The sequence below is a fragment of the Lycium barbarum genome, chromosome 5, assembly GCF_019175385.1.
Source record: "Lycium barbarum isolate Lr01 chromosome 5, ASM1917538v2, whole genome shotgun sequence".
Lineage (NCBI taxonomy): Eukaryota > Viridiplantae > Streptophyta > Magnoliopsida > Solanales > Solanaceae > Lycium > Lycium barbarum.
The window spans coordinates 142,105,682-142,127,370 of record NC_083341.1 but is presented as its reverse complement, the minus strand read 5'-3'; the positions used below and the strand labels follow the sequence as shown (position 1 = coordinate 142,127,370).

At 35.9% G+C, this 21,689-nt stretch overlaps 3 protein-coding genes across 10 annotated transcripts; 1 reads left to right on the top strand and 2 right to left on the bottom strand.

The window, feature by feature from the left end:
- Window positions 1-302: 302 nt before the first annotated feature.
- LOC132642001 (uncharacterized) lies at window positions 303-9,732 on the top strand. 8 transcript variants are annotated; one of them, XM_060359197.1, is made up of 5 exons: window positions 303-494; window positions 5,818-5,988; window positions 6,331-6,569; window positions 6,645-7,413; window positions 7,514-9,732. In XM_060359197.1, exons 3-5 carry the CDS (start codon window positions 6,336-6,338, stop codon window positions 9,457-9,459), a joined length of 2,949 nt encoding a protein of 982 aa, XP_060215180.1. In that variant the 5' UTR covers window positions 303-494; window positions 5,818-5,988; window positions 6,331-6,335; the 3' UTR covers window positions 9,460-9,732. The 8 variants fall into 8 exon arrangements, with proteins under 8 accessions (XP_060215180.1, XP_060215179.1, XP_060215178.1 ...); XM_060359196.1 differs by having other exon boundaries at window positions 303-719; window positions 6,334-6,569; XM_060359195.1 differs by having other exon boundaries at window positions 303-719.
- A 1,354-nt stretch (window positions 9,733-11,086) lies between these two features.
- On the bottom strand, window positions 11,087-14,594 carry LOC132641999 (putative pentatricopeptide repeat-containing protein At1g69350, mitochondrial). The gene is made up of 2 exons (XM_060359194.1): window positions 11,795-14,594; window positions 11,087-11,703 (listed from the first exon to the last, which is right to left on the bottom strand). The coding sequence occupies exon 1, from the start codon at window positions 14,431-14,433 to the stop codon at window positions 12,142-12,144; it is 2,292 nt and encodes a 763-aa protein (XP_060215177.1). The 5' UTR covers window positions 14,434-14,594; the 3' UTR covers window positions 11,087-11,703; window positions 11,795-12,141.
- Window positions 14,595-15,880: 1,286 nt separating this feature from the next.
- Window positions 15,881-21,464, bottom strand: LOC132641998 (clp protease adapter protein ClpF, chloroplastic). Its single transcript, XM_060359193.1, has 9 exons — window positions 21,309-21,464; window positions 18,973-19,377; window positions 18,826-18,885; window positions 18,535-18,629; window positions 18,188-18,360; window positions 17,493-17,605; window positions 16,681-16,726; window positions 16,468-16,508; window positions 15,881-16,386 (listed from the first exon to the last, which is right to left on the bottom strand). Exons 2-9 carry the CDS (start codon window positions 19,300-19,302, stop codon window positions 16,231-16,233), a joined length of 1,014 nt encoding a protein of 337 aa, XP_060215176.1. The 5' UTR covers window positions 19,303-19,377; window positions 21,309-21,464; the 3' UTR covers window positions 15,881-16,230.
- Between the last annotated feature and the right edge of the window lie 225 nt (window positions 21,465-21,689).

Below are 21,689 nucleotides of genomic sequence, written 5' to 3'. Positions count from 1 at the left end.
TTGCAGAAATGTATGCATAGCTGGAATTTAGTTCATCAGACCGCGCTTTATACATTTTATATATATTATTATATATTTATTAATATATTTGACTAGCAAATGTAATTATTATTAGGCGATAGGCAAATATGTAACTTACAAAAAAAAAAAGCAGAAGAATAAAAGGGAGGAGACCGGATGTTGACAAATTTCATGTCACTGTTGTTATAGAAGCCTCGTTTGTTTGTGTAAAAGATTTTCTTATCTGGGATCTCTCTCTTTCTTTCTTTCCTTCTTTCCAATATTATACTTACAAAAATATAGTACTACACAACCTTTGAAGTCTTATAGAAGTTCAGTCTGTCTGTCTCTCTCTCTCTTTCTTGTTCTCTCTCTAAAAAAAAAAACTTTTATTTTCTTTCTTTCTAAGAAGAACAAAAACACTTGTGGCCCCTAGTAGATCGAAATCTCCAATCTTTTTTTTCAGTTTTATGAGGATCTGAGCTTCTTCAATGGTGTTATTTAACTACCCATTTTGTTCTTTCCCTCTACTTGTTTCATAATTAATATTATTATTATTATTATTATACTATTTATTATTTTGTCTTCTTTTTCTTTCCATTTTTGAGTTAATCCCACTTTTGGGGTCACTCAATTCTTTATGATTCTTGAGTTGATGAATTGCTTCAAGTTGTGTTCATTTTTCAATCCATGAAGTGGTTCCAAGATGTGGGGCTGAGGTAAATTCTTGTATATTTGCTTTTTTTTTGTTTTAAAGATTTATTCTTATTTGACTTTAAGACTCAAAAACAGAATATTTTCTTCTTTTTTGTTTTTTTTTGTTTTTTGCTTAGTTTAGTTTATGTGTTAATTCATTTATGTTTAGTCTTAAAATGGTTTTGGATTCTATGGGTAATTGGTATATACAGTATATCTGTTGTTATTTGTAGATTTGATTAAGTTCTTGAATTTTACTGGTGATCCTCTCTATTTGGGATCTTTTTCTTGCTTTTGTGTTTATAGTTTCTACCTCATTTACTCTTCTAATTGAAAAAGATTGGAACTTTGTTGCTTTTAAAGTGATTGCTTGGGTAAAGTTTTAAATAGCATGAGTAAAGGTTGAAACTTTATTAGAAGGAGGACCTATATTAGTCATTTTTTTGTTAATTAAATTCTCAATGTGACAAGTAGAAAGCTCATATGTGAAAGTGGATGCATTAAAATCCAATTTATGTGCTATCTTAGGATTGCTGTCTTCATTAGTCGATTATGATAATCGGAGACTTTTGGATTTCTTTTATGCTTAGCGACATATTTCCAGATTAATTACAATCTTGATCGTTGTTCGTAGTCTTGTCTTGTTTCCTTTTGTATCCTTGGGCACTACATTGTGTTTCTAATTAATGATGGACAAAAAGAGTTGGTTCCTCGTTGCTGTATGCCATAGGGAGTAATCAATTTTAAGTCTTGAAACCGGTGCATGTGAACATAATTTTAACAAATGAGTAATTGAAAAAGTATATGCAAGTCTCATATATTGGTTTTTGAAAGTGTTTTCTAGGAGAAGGAGTTTTTTTCCCCTTGTTACTGATGAGAATCGTGCGGAGTGCGTGCAATACTTGGGTTCTTGTATATTTGCTTTTTTAGATTTATTCTTACTTGACTTTAAAGACCCAAGAACAGAATATTTCTTATTTTATGCTTTGTTTAGTTTAGTTAATGGGTTAATTCATTCATGTTTAATCTTAAAATGGTTTTGGATTCTATGGTTAATTGGGTTTATACATTCTCTTATGTTATATACAGTATTTCTGTTGTTATTTGCAGATTTGATTAAGTTCTTGAATTTTACAGGTGATCCTCTTTGTTTGGGATCTTTTCTTGTGTTTATAATTTATGCCTCATTTACTCTTCCGATGAAAAAAGATTGGAAATTTGTTGCTTATAAAGTGGTTTCTCTTGGGTAAAGGTTTAAATTGCATGAGTAAAGTTTGAGACTTTATTAGAAGAAGGACGATTATTAGTCATTTTTTTGTCAATTAGATTCTCAATGTGACAAGTAGAAAGCTCATGGTGAAAGTATAGTACATTAAAATCCAACTTATTTGCCATCACAAGATTGCTGTCTTTATTAGTTGATTGCGATGATCGGAGACTTTTGGATTTCGGTTCTGCTTAGCGACAAATTTTCAGATTAAATGCAATCTTGACCGTTGTCCGTTATCTTCTTTGTTTCCTCTTGTATCCTTGGACACTACATTGTGGTTCTAATTAATGAGCAATTAATTTGAAATCTTGAAATGGGTGCCTGTGAACATAAATTTAGCAAATGAGTAATTGAATAAGTATATGGAAGTCTCATATATTGGTTTTAAAAGTGTGCTCTAGGAGAAAAAAAGCTCGGAGTTTTTTTTACCAAATTGCTAATGAGAATCGTGCAGAGTTCGTGTAGAACTTGGGCTTCTTTCGTGCAATTTGTTCTTTGATGGCGAGGTTTCTAGGAATATTATCAACAGGTCTATTTAGGATTACTTTACTTGGTAAAAACACAGTTATCTCTTTTGTAAAACAAGATTTTCTTATCTGGGATCTCTCGTTCGTTTTCTCTTTCTCCCTATTATACAATAATATAGTACACAACCTTTGAAGTCTCATACAAGTTCTGTCCGTCTGTCTCTCTCTTTCTTGTTTTCTTCTCTCTCTAAAAAATAAAAGAGCTTTCTTTTTCTTTCTTTCTGAGAAGAAGAACAAGAAAAAAAAAAAACACTTGTGGCCTCATTTACTCTTCCAGTTGATAAAGATTATAACTTTGTTGCTTATAAAGTGGTTTCTTTTGGATGAAGGTTTAAATTGTATGAGTAAAGTTTGAGAATTTATTAGAAAGGAGGACCTATATTAGTCATTTTTGTGAATTAGATTCTCAATGTGACAAGTAGAAAGTTCATGTGTGAAAATGGAGTACATAAAAGTCCAATTATGTGCTACTACAAGATTACTGTCTTTATTTGTCGATTATGATAATTGGAGACTTTTGGATTTCGGTTATGCTTAAGGACAAATTTCCAGATTAATTGCAATCTTGACAGCTGTCCCTTTTCTTGTTTGTTTCCTCTTGTATCCTCGGGCACTATATTGTGGTTCTAATTAATGACAGACAGGACAGTTGGTTCCTTATTACTGTATGCTATCATAGGGATTAGTTTTAAGTCTTGAAACCGGTGCGCCTGAAGATAACTTTAACAAAGGAGTAATTGAAAAAGTATATGCAATTCTTATATATTGGTTTCTGAAAGTGTTCTCTAGGAGAAAAAAAGCTAAAAGTTTTTTCCCCTTTGTTGCTGATGTGAATCGTGCAGAGTGCGTGCAATACTTGAGTTTCCCTCGTGTAATATGTCCTTTGATGACAAGGTTTCTAAGAATTTTTTGTTTTGTTTTTTGAGAAAGTTAACAATCTTGTATATATAGCAAAAGGCTGCACTTGGGTAGTGCTGAAAAGGGTACTTACAAGCTCATATAACAGCCAAAAGGAAACTGTCCAGATCTATAAAGCTATAATATTACAATTTGCCAATTAGGTCTATAAAATCCCCTGCATCCCCCTAAAGGTTGTGTTTACACCAAAAATAGAAAATACTAAGGCACTTCATCCTAATTTTGTGTATGGAATTGCTTGTATCTTCAAAGACTCTTGAGTTTCTTTCTGCCCATACCATCCACCATATGCAGGCTCGGATCAATTGCCACTAGTTTTCACTTCCATGTCTTTTCCCAATCTCCTTTCAGTTATTAAGCAGATCAAAAGTGGTTCTGGGCATGACCCAGCTGATACCTAGGATACAAAAGAACATGTTCCATAGATTAGTTGTTGTCTTGCAATGGATGAATAAATGTTCATTGGTCTCCCCGTCCATTACACATATTATCTCTTTTGTTGCATGTTAAGCTTAGGAAAGAGTATAAAGAGAAGTCCACACATTCACACATTGCAGGCAATGTCTTCTACTCCTGAAGATTATCTTGTATGTGCTGATCCGGCATTATTAATACATAATGTATACAACCGATTACATGGAAATGTTAACAAAGCATTAATTGCTGATTTATGTAAAAATTAAAGTCATCGAAGTTAGCTTTTGAAAGATATACTTGAAGTGGAATAGTTTTTTCCGTTTCCTCTTTTTGGGGAAAAAACCCCTGAAAGTGTCTTCTTCAGGATAGAATCTATGCCACTGATTTTCTCTTCGTAAAATTCTTCAAGGCGACCTGATATTCTTATTTCTGTCTTCATTAGTAGATTGCTGTAACTGGAGAGTTTTGGATTTTGGTGCTGCTTAGAGACAAATTTCCAAATTAGTTACAATCTTGACCACGAAGGGGAGCCTTGGAGCAACAGTAAAGTTGCCTATGTGTGACCTATAGGTCATGGGTTCGAGCTGTGGAAGCAACCACTAGTGCTTGCATTAGGGTAGGCTGTCTAATGCGGACCCTGCTAACGCGTGACGCTTTGTGCGCCGGGCTGCCCTTTAATTGCAATCTTGACCGCTGTCTGTTGTCTTGTTTGTTTCCTCTTGTATCTCCGGGCACTACATTGTGGTTCTAATTAATGATGGACAAGACGATTTGGTTCCTTGTTACTGTATGCATTAGGTTGCAATTAATTTTAAGTCTTGAAACCGGTGTGTGTGAGCATAACTTTGACGAAGGAGTGATTGAAAAAGTATATGCATGTGTTGGGTTTTTGATAGTGTTCTCTAGGAGAAATAAAAGCTAGGCGTTTTCCCCCCTTGTTGCTGATGAGAATCGTGCAGAGTGCGTGCAATACTTGGGTTTCTCTCGTGCAATTTGTTCTTTGATGGCGAGATTTCTAATAATATTTTTAGCAGGTCTATTTGGGATTATTTTACTTGGTAGAAACATAGTTATATCTTTTGTCGCATGTTAAGATTAGGAAAAAGTACAAAAAAGAAGTCACACGTGCACACATTGCGAGCAAAGTCTTCTACTCCAGAAGATAATCTTGCATGTGCTGATTTGGCATCATTAAATTGCAATCTATACAACCGACTACATGGAAATATTAACAAAGCATTCATTGCTGGTTTATGTGGAGGGAAAGTCTTCGAAGTTAGACTTTGAAAGATATACTTGAACCACAATAGTCTTTTTGGTTTCCTCTTTTTGGGGAAAAAAAACCTGAAAGAGTCTTCTTCAGGAGAGTATCTGTCCAGTTGATCTTCTCTTCATAAAATTCTTCAACGAGTCTTGATATTCTTATTTCTGTTTTAGGGCATAAATCCTAATTTTGATATTTATGGATGTTATTAGTGACCTTTTCCCTGTGTGGACGTAACTTTAACAAAGGAGTGATTGAAAAAGTATTATGCAAGTTTTCATATGTTGGTTTTTAAAAAGCGTGCTCTAGGAGAAAAAAAGTTGGGAGTATTTTTTCCATGTTGCTGATGAGAATCGTGCAGAATGCGTGCAATACTTGGGTTTTTCTGGTGCAATTGTCCTTTGATGGCGAGGTTTCCAAGAATATTTCTTACAGGTCTATGTGGAATCATTTTACTTGGTAGAAACACAGTTATCTTTTGATCCATGTAATCTATACAACCGATTACATGGAGATGTCAACAAAGCATTAATTGCTGATCTATGTAAAGGAAAAGTGGTCGAAGTTAGCTTTTGAAAGACATACTTTGAACCAGAATAATTTTTTACATTTCCTCTTTTTGGGAAAAAACCCTAAAAAGGTCTTCTTCATGACAGTATCTATGCAATTGATCTTTTCTTCAAAAAATTCTTCAAGGCACCCTGATGTTCTTATTTCTGTTTTAGGGTATAAGCGATGGGCCCGTCAATGAAGAAATCCACTAGTTGGCAAAATAAAATTGTCTTTCAAGGCAAGTTAGGGGTTCTCGAAACTTAGAGAATCTCTAATTCTCATATACATGAACATACACGTTTCAAAGCCTAACTAAAAGACTCTTGAGGAACACCGGACTTTACGTAAGTGTAACAGCAACTTAGTCTTAATCTTTACTAGTGCTATCGATTATCGAACCTGTTGTGTTTTGCTTTTAGCTAACTCCGCAATTATTTCAAGATGTCATATAACTGTTGATACAACTTCTTTTGAAACTCCGTAAGGATATGTTTGCCCTTTCAATATATATGTGCTTTACATAATGCCTACTGGAGTTTGAAATGCTGTTGGTGTTTGCTGTTATGTGTTGGGATCATATGATTTCTCAATTCTGTTTCCTTGTGGTCATCTTCTTAGAACACTTTTGAAGTTTTTTCAGAATAAACTGTGTGGTTTTAATTAAATTCTTTGATGCCTAATCTTAGTAGGAATGGGAACACAAGTGCACTATAAAGGATTTTTACCGAGCTATTATTCTATGAGGGACCTTAATGAGGATTCTAATAGCAGCAGTTGGCCCCTATTTTATGGAGATAAGACCTTACCGAACGGGCAATATTGTAATGGTTTCACGTCAAGGACTATAACTGATGCATATACGGGGTATGATAAGGACGTTCTAAAGCAGAAAATGCTCGAACACGAGGCCATATTCAGGAATCAGGTAAGTTGGAATTTTTTTTTTTTCCTTGTGTCAACTGCATTATGAAAATATACTTATGCAATGGTTTGCATGTAGGTGGTGGAACTTCATCGCCTTTACAGAATTCAAAGGGACATGATGGACGAATTGAGAAGGAAGGAAATGCATAAACTTCGCTCATCAATGGAGCCATCATGTTCATCCAGTCACCTAGGATCTCAAGTACCATCTGAGGATGTCCGGAAATGGCACATCACAAACTTTCCTTTGGAAAATTCCAGTTATACTAGACCATCTACATCTGGTACTGAAATTGTTAATTCTCCCTTCAGTTCTTCAAAAGGGGATGCTGTACAGCTTGGTCGAGTTCAAATGCAAAATGGTTATTCTTCAAAAACCTCTGATGTTTTGGAGGCTAGACCCTTAAAGGTCCGGAAAAAGTTGTTTGATCTTCAACTTCCAGCTGATGATTACGTAGATACAGAAGAAGGTGGACGGTTGCGAGATAATGGAAATTATATAGTTGCTCAAGAGAGTGGAACAAAGTTTTTCCTTGGTGGCGGTGCAAAGAGTGATAGCCGAAAAGATGCTTCAACGTCCAATTCGTGTTTTAGAAGCTCAGTTGGGTTGGCTGACCTAAATGAACCAGCGCAGCTTGATGAAGCAACCCATCCTGTTGATTTTCTTGGTTATGGTAATAATCATAAAGAGGCTAGAAGCATAAATGCTTCTGCAAGATCAAATCCGCCGTTTGTGGCTATGCCTTGGAATTCCAATTGTGCAAGGCCAAATGACTCTTTAAGTAACAGATATGATCACTGTAGAGGGAAAGAGAGGGAGTGGTTGGCCTCAGCATATGAAACAGGTAACAATTCCTTCTGAAATTTTTATATCTTACTCGAGTTTGGCAGCTTCCGAAATTTATTTGTACCTACCTTGACTAAGGGGTTTGCTTCAATTTGCAGGTAACATCAAAGGTAGCTCAGCTTCATTGCCAAGAGGTCTTGAAGAAGACAAGAGACCTGCAGCTTTCCATCAAGCACCAGTAATGATTAACAAAACCTATCAAGCTCCAGGAGTTCACCATATACAGGATGGCATTTGGAAAGATGGAACAGGACATAGTTTAGATATGTCTCGCAGAAATGGTGAGCAGTCCAACTGTACTCAAGTGGGACCACCATTTGTTACTTCCAAGATGGCTAGTCCATATCCATGTGTGAGTTCCTCCGAATTTAACAGTTCATGGCCGCACTCTGTCTCTTCTTGGGAGAAGCCAAATGGTGGCTTTACTCAGAGGTTATCCTCAATGCATACAAACTCATTCTTCAATTCATCTCAGAGTCAAATTGGAAACTATTGGCATGCTAATGGAAGTTCTAGGTTGCGTCCAGGTTGTGCCGGGGAGCTACCCAATAGGACCGGTTTTTACCAGGGTTCCTCATCTGGGACAAAAGAATCACCAATTCACTTCCCTTCAGCTGCTTTTGACTCTTTGGGCCACATTAAGGGGGACCCTTTTACATCTGAACCCTCCTCTAATAATGCATGTGAGAATATTCTCGTTAGCTCTAACAATACGGATGCGAAATCTGCAAAAGGCTTCAACTTAAATGAGCTAGCGATGAGCGAGGAACCTCCCAGGCGAGATGTCGAGTTTGGTAATGAAAAAAGAGAGCTTCAAGACTCTGTAACAGTGTTGCCATGGCTTAAAGCTAAAGCAAATGGTAAAAATGAGGGAATCAATACTACACAAGAAGTGGGTGAGACGCGACAAATAAGAAAAATTCTTGGTGTTCCAATCCTCGATATTCCCACTGCTTCCAGAAATGAGTCATCATCACTCGTTTCCGCTTCTGCTAATCTTCGTTCCTCTCCTGAGAGAGAGAGTATCAGACATGAAAAGAGGAGTATGGTGATTGACATTAACATGGCTTTTGAAGTTGAGCCCGAAGAACCTGAACACTTTGTTACTGAGAAAGTGATGGAGACCAAAACTATCAACATCAGGAATCACTTTGACTTGAACTCCTGTATTACTGAGGATGAAGAACAGGTTCCTGCTGAAAGCGATAAGACCAATGTGAAGAAGACTATTCTGGATATAGATCTCGAAGCCCCTATAGTTATGGACACTGAACAAGATAATTTGCCTGGAGAAGAACACAAGCAACACGAGGAATTACTCAGAACTGCAGCAGAGGCAATAATTGCCATGTCATCAGCCACTCATTGCACATCGATCGAGGAAATATGCGGTGATCCGTCTGATGATCCTCTACGATGGTTTGTTGATGTGGTCTCTTCTTGTGCAGCGGAGCTTGATAGTACATCTGCTAAAGAAATTACATGCAAGGATAATAACATGATGGTTGCGGATAAAGCTTTGAAGGACATAGATTACTTTGAAGCAATGACATTGCAACTAACAGAAACCAAGGAGGAAGATTACATGCCCAAGCCTTTTGTTCCTGAAGTCCAAATAGTGGAAGATGCGGGGCCTAGTTCACTAACAAACCGACCCCGAAGAGGGAATGCAAGGAGGGGAAGACAACGGAGGGACTTCCAAAGGGATATCCTTCCCGGTCTAGCTTCATTGTCTAGGCATGAGGTGACCGAAGACATTCAAATATTCGGAGGGTTGATGAGAGCAACAGGCCATACTTGGAACTCTACTTTGACAAGAAGGAATGGAGGTACTAGGGGAAGGCGGAAAAAAGTTGTGGACCCCACCCCTGCCACCACGGTGTTGACCACGACGACAACGAGCTCGCCACTAATGCACCAATTTAATAACATTGAAGCCAGTTTGGTGGAGGATAAAAGCCTAACAGGGTGGGGAAAGACACCTAGACGCCCTCGGAGGCAAAGATGCCCAGCAGGCAATCCTCCGGCTGTCCTGTTAACTTAAAAAATGGGGCAAATGAGGCTGTAATTTTATCCATTCATCATTTATAGAGATGACATTAACGGATTTAGGGAGTGATGTTTATGAACTTCAGGAGTGAAAATTTTAGCTATATGGGGATGTCATTGTACATGTCTTTGTTTTTGCTCCATAATTTGGGGGCCCCATTATTGTGTTTCTTCCATTGGATTACTGACCTTGTATTCAGCAAGATGCTGCATAATGTCTTGTGCTATTAGCATTTATTAATGCTATGTAGTGATGTTGTTGGGTTTCCACATGCATTTTCCCCCAGTCTTAACATCAAAGTTTCATGGGATTAGCCTTGAATCCTTCATTCAGGAAATCTAATCATAACTGGAATATCTGCAGAGGCTAAAAATATCATGTTTGCTCAAGGGTATGATACCAAGTGTAAAAAGATTTACATACACATGTTAAATTGACTTACAACAAGTAACTAACTCTAATTCTATGTTAAGATAAATATGATAACCTGGAAAATAGTGCAATTATTTGCTGTAGTTAATTAAATTGATTGATAGCGTACACTTCCAACTTTATTACAAATAACGAGTATACTTGAAATTAGCAAGACTTCAGCTGTTACAAGAACTCAAGAGATATTTAGTTGGAAGAAGAATTGGATGGAAACTAGTAACATGGTCACTTGGTCGATAAAAATTCATATAGCTGATTCTAACTTATTTAGGATTGAAGCATAGTTTTTTTGTTGATATTAGTCAGAATAATCAAAAAATTAATTTTTTATTTTATTTTCTTTCTTGTTTTTGTTATTGCGACAAATAATATTGACAGCAGTTGTCTTTAGTCTTGAAAAGATTTGATGTTTGGGCCTACAAAGTACTAGGTTGGACTAAGTACTCCCACGTTCTGTCCATTGTTTGGTTCTCATTTTGTCCCTGTGGTTCGCAGCTTCACACTTATTCGGTTCCTGCTCAAAGGTATGAGTCATCGTAAGAATATTAAAATAATACGGTTGAAGTCATTTTCTATAGAATATTTACTTTTTCACATGGAAATATATTTTTCAAAAAACAACACCAATAGTAATGATAATAATAACAAATAAGACGGTGTTTTGATGAAATCTTGAGCTCTAAGAATTAATAATAATGTCTAAATATTAGTTAGAATGAGTAATATGAATTACACTGGGTACTGGGTATGTTGTTGTATGTATTTACAAAAAAATGACTTTTGCTTATAAGAGAGAGGAGTTGTTTTCCCATTTTCATAGAAAGAGAATGACTTCCTCATAGTAATTTTTTTTCTAGGAAATGACTTATGTTTTACCAAACTTAGAGAATTGTGTAATTACTTAAAGATATACTCCAATTCTATATCTTGGAGTTTCAAGTTTTGATTTTTCATCGTCACTTTTTCCAACAATAACTAGTGCATTTGAGTGTATCAACAGAGCTGAGTATAGTTTTAGTAACAGTAATACCAATAATAAACCTTTTCACTTGAGCATGAATTTCTGTCCGGAAGGTGCTACATTGTACATTATTTATTTTGTTGACGAGGGAACCCGCATCTGCTATCTTTCGGGTGTGCACAAGGTAAACTCTGCTCTAGTATAATAGCCCACGAACTACACAGGAGAGGTAAACCACATTACATTGTACATTATTAAGTGCTAAGTTTGAAAAATTATACAAAATGAGATTCTATTACAAGTACTTTTATGATGTAAATTGTACACCATATGAGATTGTCTTAGCTAATGATTCTTAAAACCCTCATGGGATAATGACAGACAGAGTAAAATTACAAATGATGGCGCTATCGTTGAAATAATTGAGTTGTTTATCCTACGGAGAATCTGCTTTAGGCTTTAAAGCGATTTGTGCTGACCATTTAATGGTGTAAACTCATGTGACAACCAGCAAGCTTACTGCAACAACATTGCTAACATTGGCTTCACACTTGCAGCAACTAGTCAGAACACACAGCAAGGTTGTGTTTAGCCAGGTTTTCTCAGTGCTTCAAGTAGAATGCGCGGTGCCATGCAGCATCAAAATATGGATTATGGACCCTTCTCTTTCATCTCCATTTTCGTTTCCGTTCTGGTGTAGGGTAAAATATGCATTTCGTTCCATTTCTCATCTTTCTTGATTCGGCTTCAGATGACTGAGTTTCATAGTGCTTCGGCTTCAAATGACTTATGAGTTTCATAGTGCTGTCTGAATGCCAAGGCTGGTTGGAGTAGAAAAATGGGCTCTGTATCAAGTTTTTGCTCTATCCATGAGAACATAGCTACTTAACAGAAAGAAAATGATAGTAGTAAGCTCCAGAGGAGACATAGTTCAACCTTGGGAAGCTGTTGAAGAAAGTCTCCTGATGAACCAGAAACAGCTATCCCTCTTAGCCAGATTTTGGCGGATCAGCAGTCATTTCCAGTTCAGACTCTGTAACTACTAAAAAAGAACAAGAATTAGCGACGGACAAATTCTATAGCTAAAAAACAAAATCCGTCTCTACGAGCAATTTAGTGACGGATTGGCGACGAAGTTCGTAGCTAATTCCAGCTTTTTCTTGTGTTCCCAAGGTAACCAATTCTTTCTGAAACAGCGAAAGCAGCTAGTGTCCAATAACAGAACATCAATCACAATGCAATTACCAGCCAAATCTAGAAAATCATAAGCTTGGGACATCCCTTTATGCAAATGAGTATGTGTCATGTGCTTTACCGGTATGTATTCCTTTCTCAAGTTCAATCATACTATAGCCATCGAGCTTTCTTAAACCTAAACTTTGCATCTTTGACCTCACCATCCTAGATTCGTTCCATTCTCCCTCTTCTGCATAGATGTTGGATAATAAGGTATAGTATCCCGTATCATCTGTTTGCAAGTTTTCAAGCCTTTGTTGAATCATCTTGATAATATCCATTCTCTTGTGAATTCTACATCCATTTACTAGGGCACCCCAAATGCTAACATCTGCAGGAAATGGCATCGAAGTGATGACTTCATAGGCTTTATCTATATCACCAGCTCGACTCAGAAGATCAACTAGACATGCAAAATGTTCGGGTTTTGGTTCAATGTTTAAGTCAATCATCAAGTTGAAGAAATATTTCCCTTCATCGAGATAACCAGCATGACTACAAGCAGATAAAATATTTGTTATAATGATATCATTCGGTTTTATTCCACTATTTACCATATCATCAAAGAGTGAGATGGCATCATCGATTTGACCGTGCATTCCATAACCACCTATCATGGCACTCCAAGATATTATGCCCCTTTCCAACATACTGTCAAAAACTCTTCGAGCCATCCAGAGGTCTCCACATTTAGCATACATGTCCATCAGAGCGGTATCAATATACATATCATGCTTCAAACCGAAGATGATTAACTTATGGTGAACCCATTTTCCCTTCTCCAGCCATCCTATAGTCGAGCATGCTTGAATTGCAGCCAAGAAGGTCACTTCATCCATCTCTCTCAAGCTTGAGTATATCTCATCAAACAGACCGATAGCTTCACGAGATAAACCATTTTGGGTAAGTCCACACATCATTGAATTCCAAGTCACAACACTTCTTTCTTGTGTATCCTTGAATATCATCAACGCATGGTCAATAAGTCCACATTTACTGTACATGTCAATCAGGGAATTCTTGACAAACCCCGTTGAAATACCAGTCCTAATAACGTGGCTATGAATTTGACACCCAAATTCAGAAAACCCAATATCTCCAGAAGCTGAGAGGACGCTTGCCAGAGTATACGAGTCTGGCAATATTCCTTTTCTTACCATATCCACAAAAAGTGTCAATGCCTTCTCAGAAAATCCTTCCTGCACACAACCTGATATTAGCATATTCCACGAGACGATATGTCTGTCTTGAGATGAATCAAATACCTTGTGGCAATCGCTTAACTTGCCACAATTAGCATATAAGTCAACCAAGGCTGAGCCTAGAAGATCACTGCCACAATCTAAAGCATTTCTAACTATATAACCGTGTATCGACTTCCCTTCCTTTAGCCAACCTAACCTAGCACAAGAACATAAAACAGCCATCAAAGTAACTTCATTGTATTCCACATCAGACTCATGCATCTTAACAAACAACGCCAACGCTTTGTGATAGTAACCATTTTGATTGTAGCATGAGATCATTGCTGTCCAAGTATAAGTACTCTTATCAACAGCATTGTCAAAAAGCATTTCAGCACTACACGTATCGCCACATTTTCCATACATCGCAACAAGCGAGTTTGTCAAAGACCCGTCGATCCATATACTCTTTCTCAATATATAACCATGAACAGATTTCCCTACTTTCCATACACTCAACTCACCACAAGCCTCAACTGCACTAAGTAAAGCCACTGAATCAATTTCAAAACCTTCCATAACCAAATTTTCAAACATTTCCAACCCTTCATTAGCTTGCCCGTTACGTACATAGCTCGAAATAATCGAACTCCAAGAAACAACATCTCTCACAGACATTTCATCAAACACCTTCCTTGCATAAACCATCCACCCAAGTTCACCATACATACTCAACAATGCTGTCTCAACAATATGATCAAACTCAAACCCACATTTTATAATCCTTCCATGAACTTTTAGACCAATACCCAAATCACCAATTGCAGAAATAGCCCTTAAAACTGAAGGGAACACAAAACTATTGGTTCTTGAAATGTGATTAATCATGTTGTTGTAAAGAAAAATGGATTCTTGAAAACAGTTATTCCAAACATGGCATTTGATTATTACACCATACATGAAAGAATCAGGGTTTGGGTATGTGTAAAAAACAAGTCTTGAAGTTTTTAAAGAATCCATTTGGGAATAAGACTCTATAAGTTTGGTGGAAGCTTGTGGATTTTTGTGAAGACCATTGATAATGAGATGTGCATGGAGTTGTGCTAATGATCTTGAGTTTGAACATGATCTGAACAATGGCATGTATTGTATCATTCTTGAATTTTAGTACTTCTTGAAGCTTGGTGGTGAGTTTCATCTTTGTCAGATTTTTGGAGTGAACATATGTGAGCTTATATAAATAAATAATGGGTCAAAAACACACATTAAGTATTACTTTTTCATGAGTTAGTTGTTTGTGTTTACTACCTGATAATCAAGTGCTCACTTTTTTCCCACCGACTATTTATCAAAACACACACCGAAATTGATCAGACCAAGTGATTGAATGCAACCGTGCGTGACTACTTATTTTGCCCATAAAATTTCGTCTACGTGACAACATGTACAACGACAACAATAACAACATACCTTGGGGAGGGTAGAGTGTATGCTGACTCATTAATTTAAGTATTTTTTGATAAATAGTTAGTGAGTAGTAAACTCGCAAAAAAATAATATTTGAGATGTGTTTTTGACCATTATCTCTTATTATTAATTTTAAATTTTCGATAATTATTTTAATTATCTAAGTGGAATGTCATTTGACACCATTTGTGGTAAAGAGAAATGGATTCTTGAAAGCAACTATTCCAAACATGACACTTAATTATAACACCCCACATGAAAGAATCTGGGTTTGAGTATATGTGAAAAAAAAAATTCTTGAAGTTTTCAAGGAACCCATTAGGGAATAAGAGACTATAAATTTGGTGAAGCTTGTGGATTTTTGTGAAGACCATTGATAATGAGATGTGCATGTAGTTGAGCTACTGATTTTGAGCTTGTTAATGATCTGAACAAAGGTATGTACTGTATCATTCTTGAATTTTACTAGTACTTGAAGCTTGGTGAGTTGCATTTTTGTCAGATTTTTGGAGGGAGCATATGTGAGCTTATATAAAAGCCGGCAGCCAAAAGAGTAGTTTCCATGTATTTTTTTTTTTTAAATTTAAGTTATTAGATCACCTAAAATATTTTATGTAATTATCCATCATAAGTTAAAATAATACTCTAAAAAATAAGACAGATAATTTGATACAAAATGTTAATTCGCAATGATAATGTAAGATCTTTTTACAACTATTAATGTATATAAACTACTAACTGAGAATTAGAAAAATTATTACAATAAATTATTATACTTATAAATGATAATAATATGAAATATTTTATACTGTATAAATAAGTAAAGTCCGGTATAAAGTGGACCAATTGATATTTCAATTTTCAATATCTAGTCCAAATTTGAAATTAGGATTAATAAATTGATTTTGGATTATTAAAATTTAAAATCTATCAAATATTAATTTAACTTTTTAAAGCTCATATTATGGTTCAAATCAGCAACATGATATTTCTGTAATTGCGACGTCAATTTCAAATAAGCTATACCCCAAACGGAGTTGGCCATAAGCTCTTTAAAGTAACCTTCAATTTTTATATCACTCGCAACTGGAAGTTTTGGACTTTTTCATCATTGAAGATTGTTCATCTGTTCTACTTAAGATAAAGATTTTTTATTTTTTTTATTTTTAGAAAAGGAAAATTATAAAGGAAACTTGAAGTAATACATCAGTATACATTACATTTTTTGTTCTTAGATAAAAAATTGACCATTTTCTGTTGAAACTGGCTGATAATAACAGAAGCTCAATGTACTATTCAGAACTATACAAGACTTCCACAATTTGTGTGTATTCTAAGGACATTGTGCAGGAAACATGTTTTGCAGTGTCTCAAAATGAGGTAAACCCCACCATATTGGAAAGTGGACAAGGCATCTCTTAAATCAGGAAAATTTCTCATATATCCAAATCTTGCGCCTTCGAGGAGAGCAACTCCTGGTCACATCTAGGAACTTTCTCCGTTCTTCTCATCCTCCGGATCATAAGGCACCTCATGCCGAGGCCTGTTGTACTTCTCGCGCAGCTGCTTGACTGGTATGAAATCTCCAGCGGCATCCATCCCAAAAAATAAGAATGAGGTGTATGGATGATCAAATCTATCCTACACGTGGTTGCAATTTTCACCAAGTTAACGATTGAATGAAAACTTCGTGTCGTAATTTTAGATTGATTGTATACATACCTTATCTGGTTCGCTAGGCGCCACTAAACTTTCCTCAGGTACTGCAAGATGAACAATTATCAGACTAATGAGACACAATCAGCAAAGAAGATCGGTAAAAAGTTCTAGGAGGTAATCAAAAGTACAATTCAGCACAGTAGATGACCTTCCTCAGCTCACACAAGATTATCTAGTTATTAAAAATGCTTCTTCATAGTCACAAATTTCACTTACCATATGCCACTAACAGATTGGGATCTGTGTGTACATCCACCAGCACCTGAAAATATATAAATTGAGTCAAACTAAATAGATCAGAAGTAATAATTAAAGAAAGAGCACTTAAAGCAGCACCACTTTCAGTCCCTCTAATGCAGCAAAATGAGAGCTGAAGTTTGAAATATGGAATAAGAAGTTCCCCAGACAAACCCTCCCTCAGATTTACACACCTTTTTCGCCAGAAGATGTAGTGAGCATTAAAGAGAAAAGTCAACAAGACGACGAAAATGCTACGGAAGTCATCATTCTGGCACCTAACTCTAAAAGACAGCGAATTTCTACATCACTCAGGATCGTTCTGAGCTTGTATACTTTTGCTAAACGAGGGCCTAGGTAAACTTACTTTTCTGTGTTAGTAAACAGCTAAATGTGCCAGCAACAGATTGAAAATTCGCCATAAACATGCAAGGCTACAGTAGCCATTTGACAAGAAGTTGCCAGAGGCCCACATTGAAGTTAGTAAATTATCAGGTCAATACACAGTACATATGCAACATTTCATGATTAACATGAGATGATGAAACCAGGAAGTGGAACTCTACAGCTTAAGCAGTAAATTTCAGCTATAAGGAGGATAACAGCTAAAAAAAAAAAAAAAAAGTCGTTGATAATTTGACATATATAACTACAAAATTATTTGGTCTTTCTTTGGGACGTGGCTACAAAGCATTACTGTTGATACCAGACCATGTTCAGATTGATAAATTGAATTAACCTTTGCTTGCAATAGATGAAACATATTTTTATGTTATATGATCCAGATAAACCTGATAAAATGGCTGATCAGGACCACGAGTCAACTTTTCAACTTGAGCATTTTCCATCCAAGAACTTGATTCACAGCATATTGGGTCCATCCCACATATTACACCACGATATCCTGAAGTCACAAGATCAGGGTTCAATATCATATATAACTTGAGTAACATTTACTAATCGAGCTGAATCTCGGGGCTCCATGAATGTCAGTTAAGAGAACACATTTTCCCCAGAAGGACACAATGTGTCAGGAAGCATAGTTATATCATCCGATACATTTTTTTTTTTTTGAGACTTGTAACAGTATATCATCCGATACATTGAGACACAAGATGTCCATGAAGGCATAGCACATCACTAAAGGAAAAATATTGAAGGCATTTCGTGATTATGTATTCCTCATAGGTCAACACCAGAAATTAGCAAAGGTTGATCAGTCAGTGAGGTTCAGTAAAGTAGTTCACGCAGCAGTTGCAACTTCTGCAATCAATGACTGCAATTAACCAAATCATCAAGATTTCATGATCCTACCAGGAAACGTCATACTAGGCTCTCAAATTTATATATCACTTCTAGCTACGACTTAATATGAAGAATATATGAGAATTTGTTCATCTGGTTTTTGGTTTTTACATTTGATTATCTTTTGAATTAGACAAAAACTGTTCCTTCCAGTCCAAACTATTAGTTGAAGTCTCCATACCAAAATTCTTGTGCCTCACTTTCTGGCCTAATCGAAATACAAATTGAGCATTTTCATATGCCTGAGCTCTTATTGATGCAGTCAGAGACTCTGCCTCTAGTTTGGAAATTTCATCTCGTAATTTTGCTGCCACATCATAGTTTTCACTCTGAACTGCATTCTGCAAGTCTGCACTGGACGAAGCAAAAGCTAATCAGAGATGCTTCAAAAGGGGATGCCTTTCAAACGTACTAAAGGTAGAATTTTTATAGTCAGTTCAAGAAATACCTTGATTTCAGCATTCAAAACTCATAAAAGAAAAGAACGAAAAGAATGTGGGGATGCTTAAAGAATGTGAGGATGCTTACCGTAGACGTAAGATGCTTATAGCCGCATCTTGAGCTTCACTCTTTGAGGCTGATCCCCTTCTGGATTCCTGCTGCCTCAAAACCTCTGTTTCCACCTTATTAGTATACAAGAAGCATGCCGAATCTAGTCAGTAAACAACTTTCATTGATCCATTGGCTTGTCCAATTTCAGAGAACCAACATCCAATAAAAGCGCAGAAAGAACAGTGGCAACAGTTGCATGATTTTAATAATGGAAAATCAGTTAAAGATGAGATCAAAACAGGAAATTTAAGATCTCCATAGACTAACCTCCGTGAGCTTCTCTCTTAGTTGTTGTGCAATTTCATACTCCTCCACGTTCAAAGCATACTGTGAAGCAAACAGGATAGACAACTGGTGAAGCAATGGTCGAAGATATACCAAATAAACTACAACAAATCGAGCTAGAATGGTAACCTGCACACGTGTAGCCAGGTCCAGCTGGAAAAAGAACATCAGTATATCTTCATTGGCATTCTCGCTACGCTCACAGCTTGCTTCTGAGCCTTGCTCACCACCTCCTTTAAACAGCCATCCAGCTTGAACTCTCAAATTTCTTGGCTTTAGCATATCAATATGGGTTGCAAAAGACAAGCTTTTCCGACTGTTATTCCAGATAGATTGACTCTCCCCGAAACCTATTGTGGTTTCTTTTATCTGTCCAAACTGCCTCCCCAAACAGGTGGACCCACAAACTCCACAATATCTAGAAGTCGCAAGAGTGCTCATTGACATACTTTGTACCATGTCTACTGTTCAGGATAGCCCTCTTTTCTTTGAATAAAGTTACTCTTTTCCAAACATTTCAACTTCAATATTTCTCTAATCAATCCGGAAAACAACAGTTAGTGTACTTCCTTGCAGAGTAAAGGTCAAAATAAGAACCATTCTGATAGCTTCACAACAATTTCTTCATGTTTATTCGCAACAACCAGAAGTAGTTCGAGGCGGCTATATAAATCCAAAATATCCATCCTACTCTATTTTGGTTCACTTAATTCAATCTCTATGTTTGTTTCAACTTAAAAACTAACTAAATTACTCCCTCTGGTTCATAATAAGTGTCCGCTTAGCCTTATTATTTTGGTTCAAAATAAGTGTCCACTTATATAATCAAGAAGGAATTAGAGTCAAAAAGATTATCCATCGTCAGAGAGGCTGTTTCTCTTCCTTCTAAAGTTAGAGCCTCAGTGAAGTTGGGAACAGATGGAATCCCAAACTTCATATTCAGATAGAAGAAAAACAAATATGTTCTTAATGCAACAACAACAACATACCCAGTGAAATCCCAAAATGTGGTGTCCGGCGAGGGTAAAGTGTATGCAGACCTTACCTCTACCTTGGAAGGTAGAGAGGCTGTTTCCGAAAGACCCTCAGCTCAAAACAAATATGTTATTAATGCAACTAGATAAATACTTTTGGTGCTGATTACAAATATGTACATTGCATCTTCTAGTGATGCTTCAAAACTACCTAACATTTACTCTAACAGCATTGTATGTGCAGGCTAGATATTTTTGCATTCATATGTATCTAAAGTTGGTTACAACCAACTTTCACAATGTGCTGGAGGCTAAGGTTTACGTCATCCATGTAATTATGATTTTTGGTAAATATACAGGTTCGAGTCATGCCTAACTCCTCCATCATAAGGATGGAACCTTAAAAAATAAGATTAAGAGGTGTATTGACTAAAATACCCTTAATTAAGAGGGGCTTTAAAACTATAACAAACATTAAATTTGTTCACTGAATTAAGAATATGTCAAGGGTAAATTTGGAAAAAGTATAAAATACATTCTTGATAGACTAAAACCTCAATTATTTTGGACCAACTTTTAGAGGCTAAATCCTCAAATATTTTGTACCGGAGGGAGTAGTATTTTGTTAACGGGTGTGCTAAAGGCTAAGTGGACACTTATTTCGAATCAGAGGGATTAACATTTATCAAAAATTATTAAGTCAAAGAAAGACTTATATTTCCAAATTGCAATTCAAGTTATTTCTGGAATCACTTTTTGGAAACTATAAATTACTAACCTATCAAAAAAAAAAAAAAACTATAAATTACTAAACTGCCTTACGTAATTGAGGTCATAAAAAGAAAAAGTAAAAAAACAAATTGATGTTACAGCTTCACAACAAATAAAGTAGAACTAACCAACTTGTAAATGTTTATTGCTACACTAAGGGTGTGTTCGGTTTGGTCAAAATTTTTAAAAAATATTTTCTTTAGGAAAACAAGTTCGTTAAAAATAAGGAAGATGACTTCCTAATCAACGTAGGGAAAACAAGTCCACAAGTGCCATTTCACCCACCACCCTACCACCACCAACCCACCCCCACCCCCAACCACCTAACCCCAAACCACTCCCACAACCCCACACACCATCCGTTGGTGTGGTATGGGGTGTGGGGGGTTGGGATGGGGTTAATGGGGCTTGGGTGGGTAGTTTTCGAAAAATATTTTCTACCAACCAACCAAACCTGAGAAAATAAATAAGAGATTCACTTATTTTCCACTATCCAATCGAATATGAGAAAATAAGTAGAAATTCACTTATTTACTAATAATACATTTTCCACAAAAATATTTTCCTTAAGAGTAATAAGTAAATCAATAAGAGTAGTAAATTATTCTATGTAAGATTAATATTTAGGAATTTCTGTTTTGTAATTTGAAGTTATATCAATTATTTGAGTTTTGAAATATAGGAAAGTGTATTTTTATAACTGAGTAAAAGAATACTCACCGGAGAAGAAGAACGGAGTTCAATGTTGATTGCCAATTTGTGTCCACTAATTTTTCAAGCTAACCCAATTTGATATTTACGTTTTTTTTTTTTTAGAAGCAATACTGACACGTGGCTCTCCTACAACATTAAATGGTGATTGTGTTTTTTTTTATTTTTTTTTATTATATATATATATATATATATATATTTTCCTTCAAAAGATAATTGTTTATATTAAGTGGGTGTTTGGCCATAAGGATTATTCACTTCATTCCAGAATTTCTTTTTTACTTTTTTCACTTTTCAGCGTTTGGCTATAAAATAAAAAAACTTGTTTTTAAAAAAAAAATTATTTTTTTCACTTTTTTACAATTATATTTCAACAAAAACTATAATTTC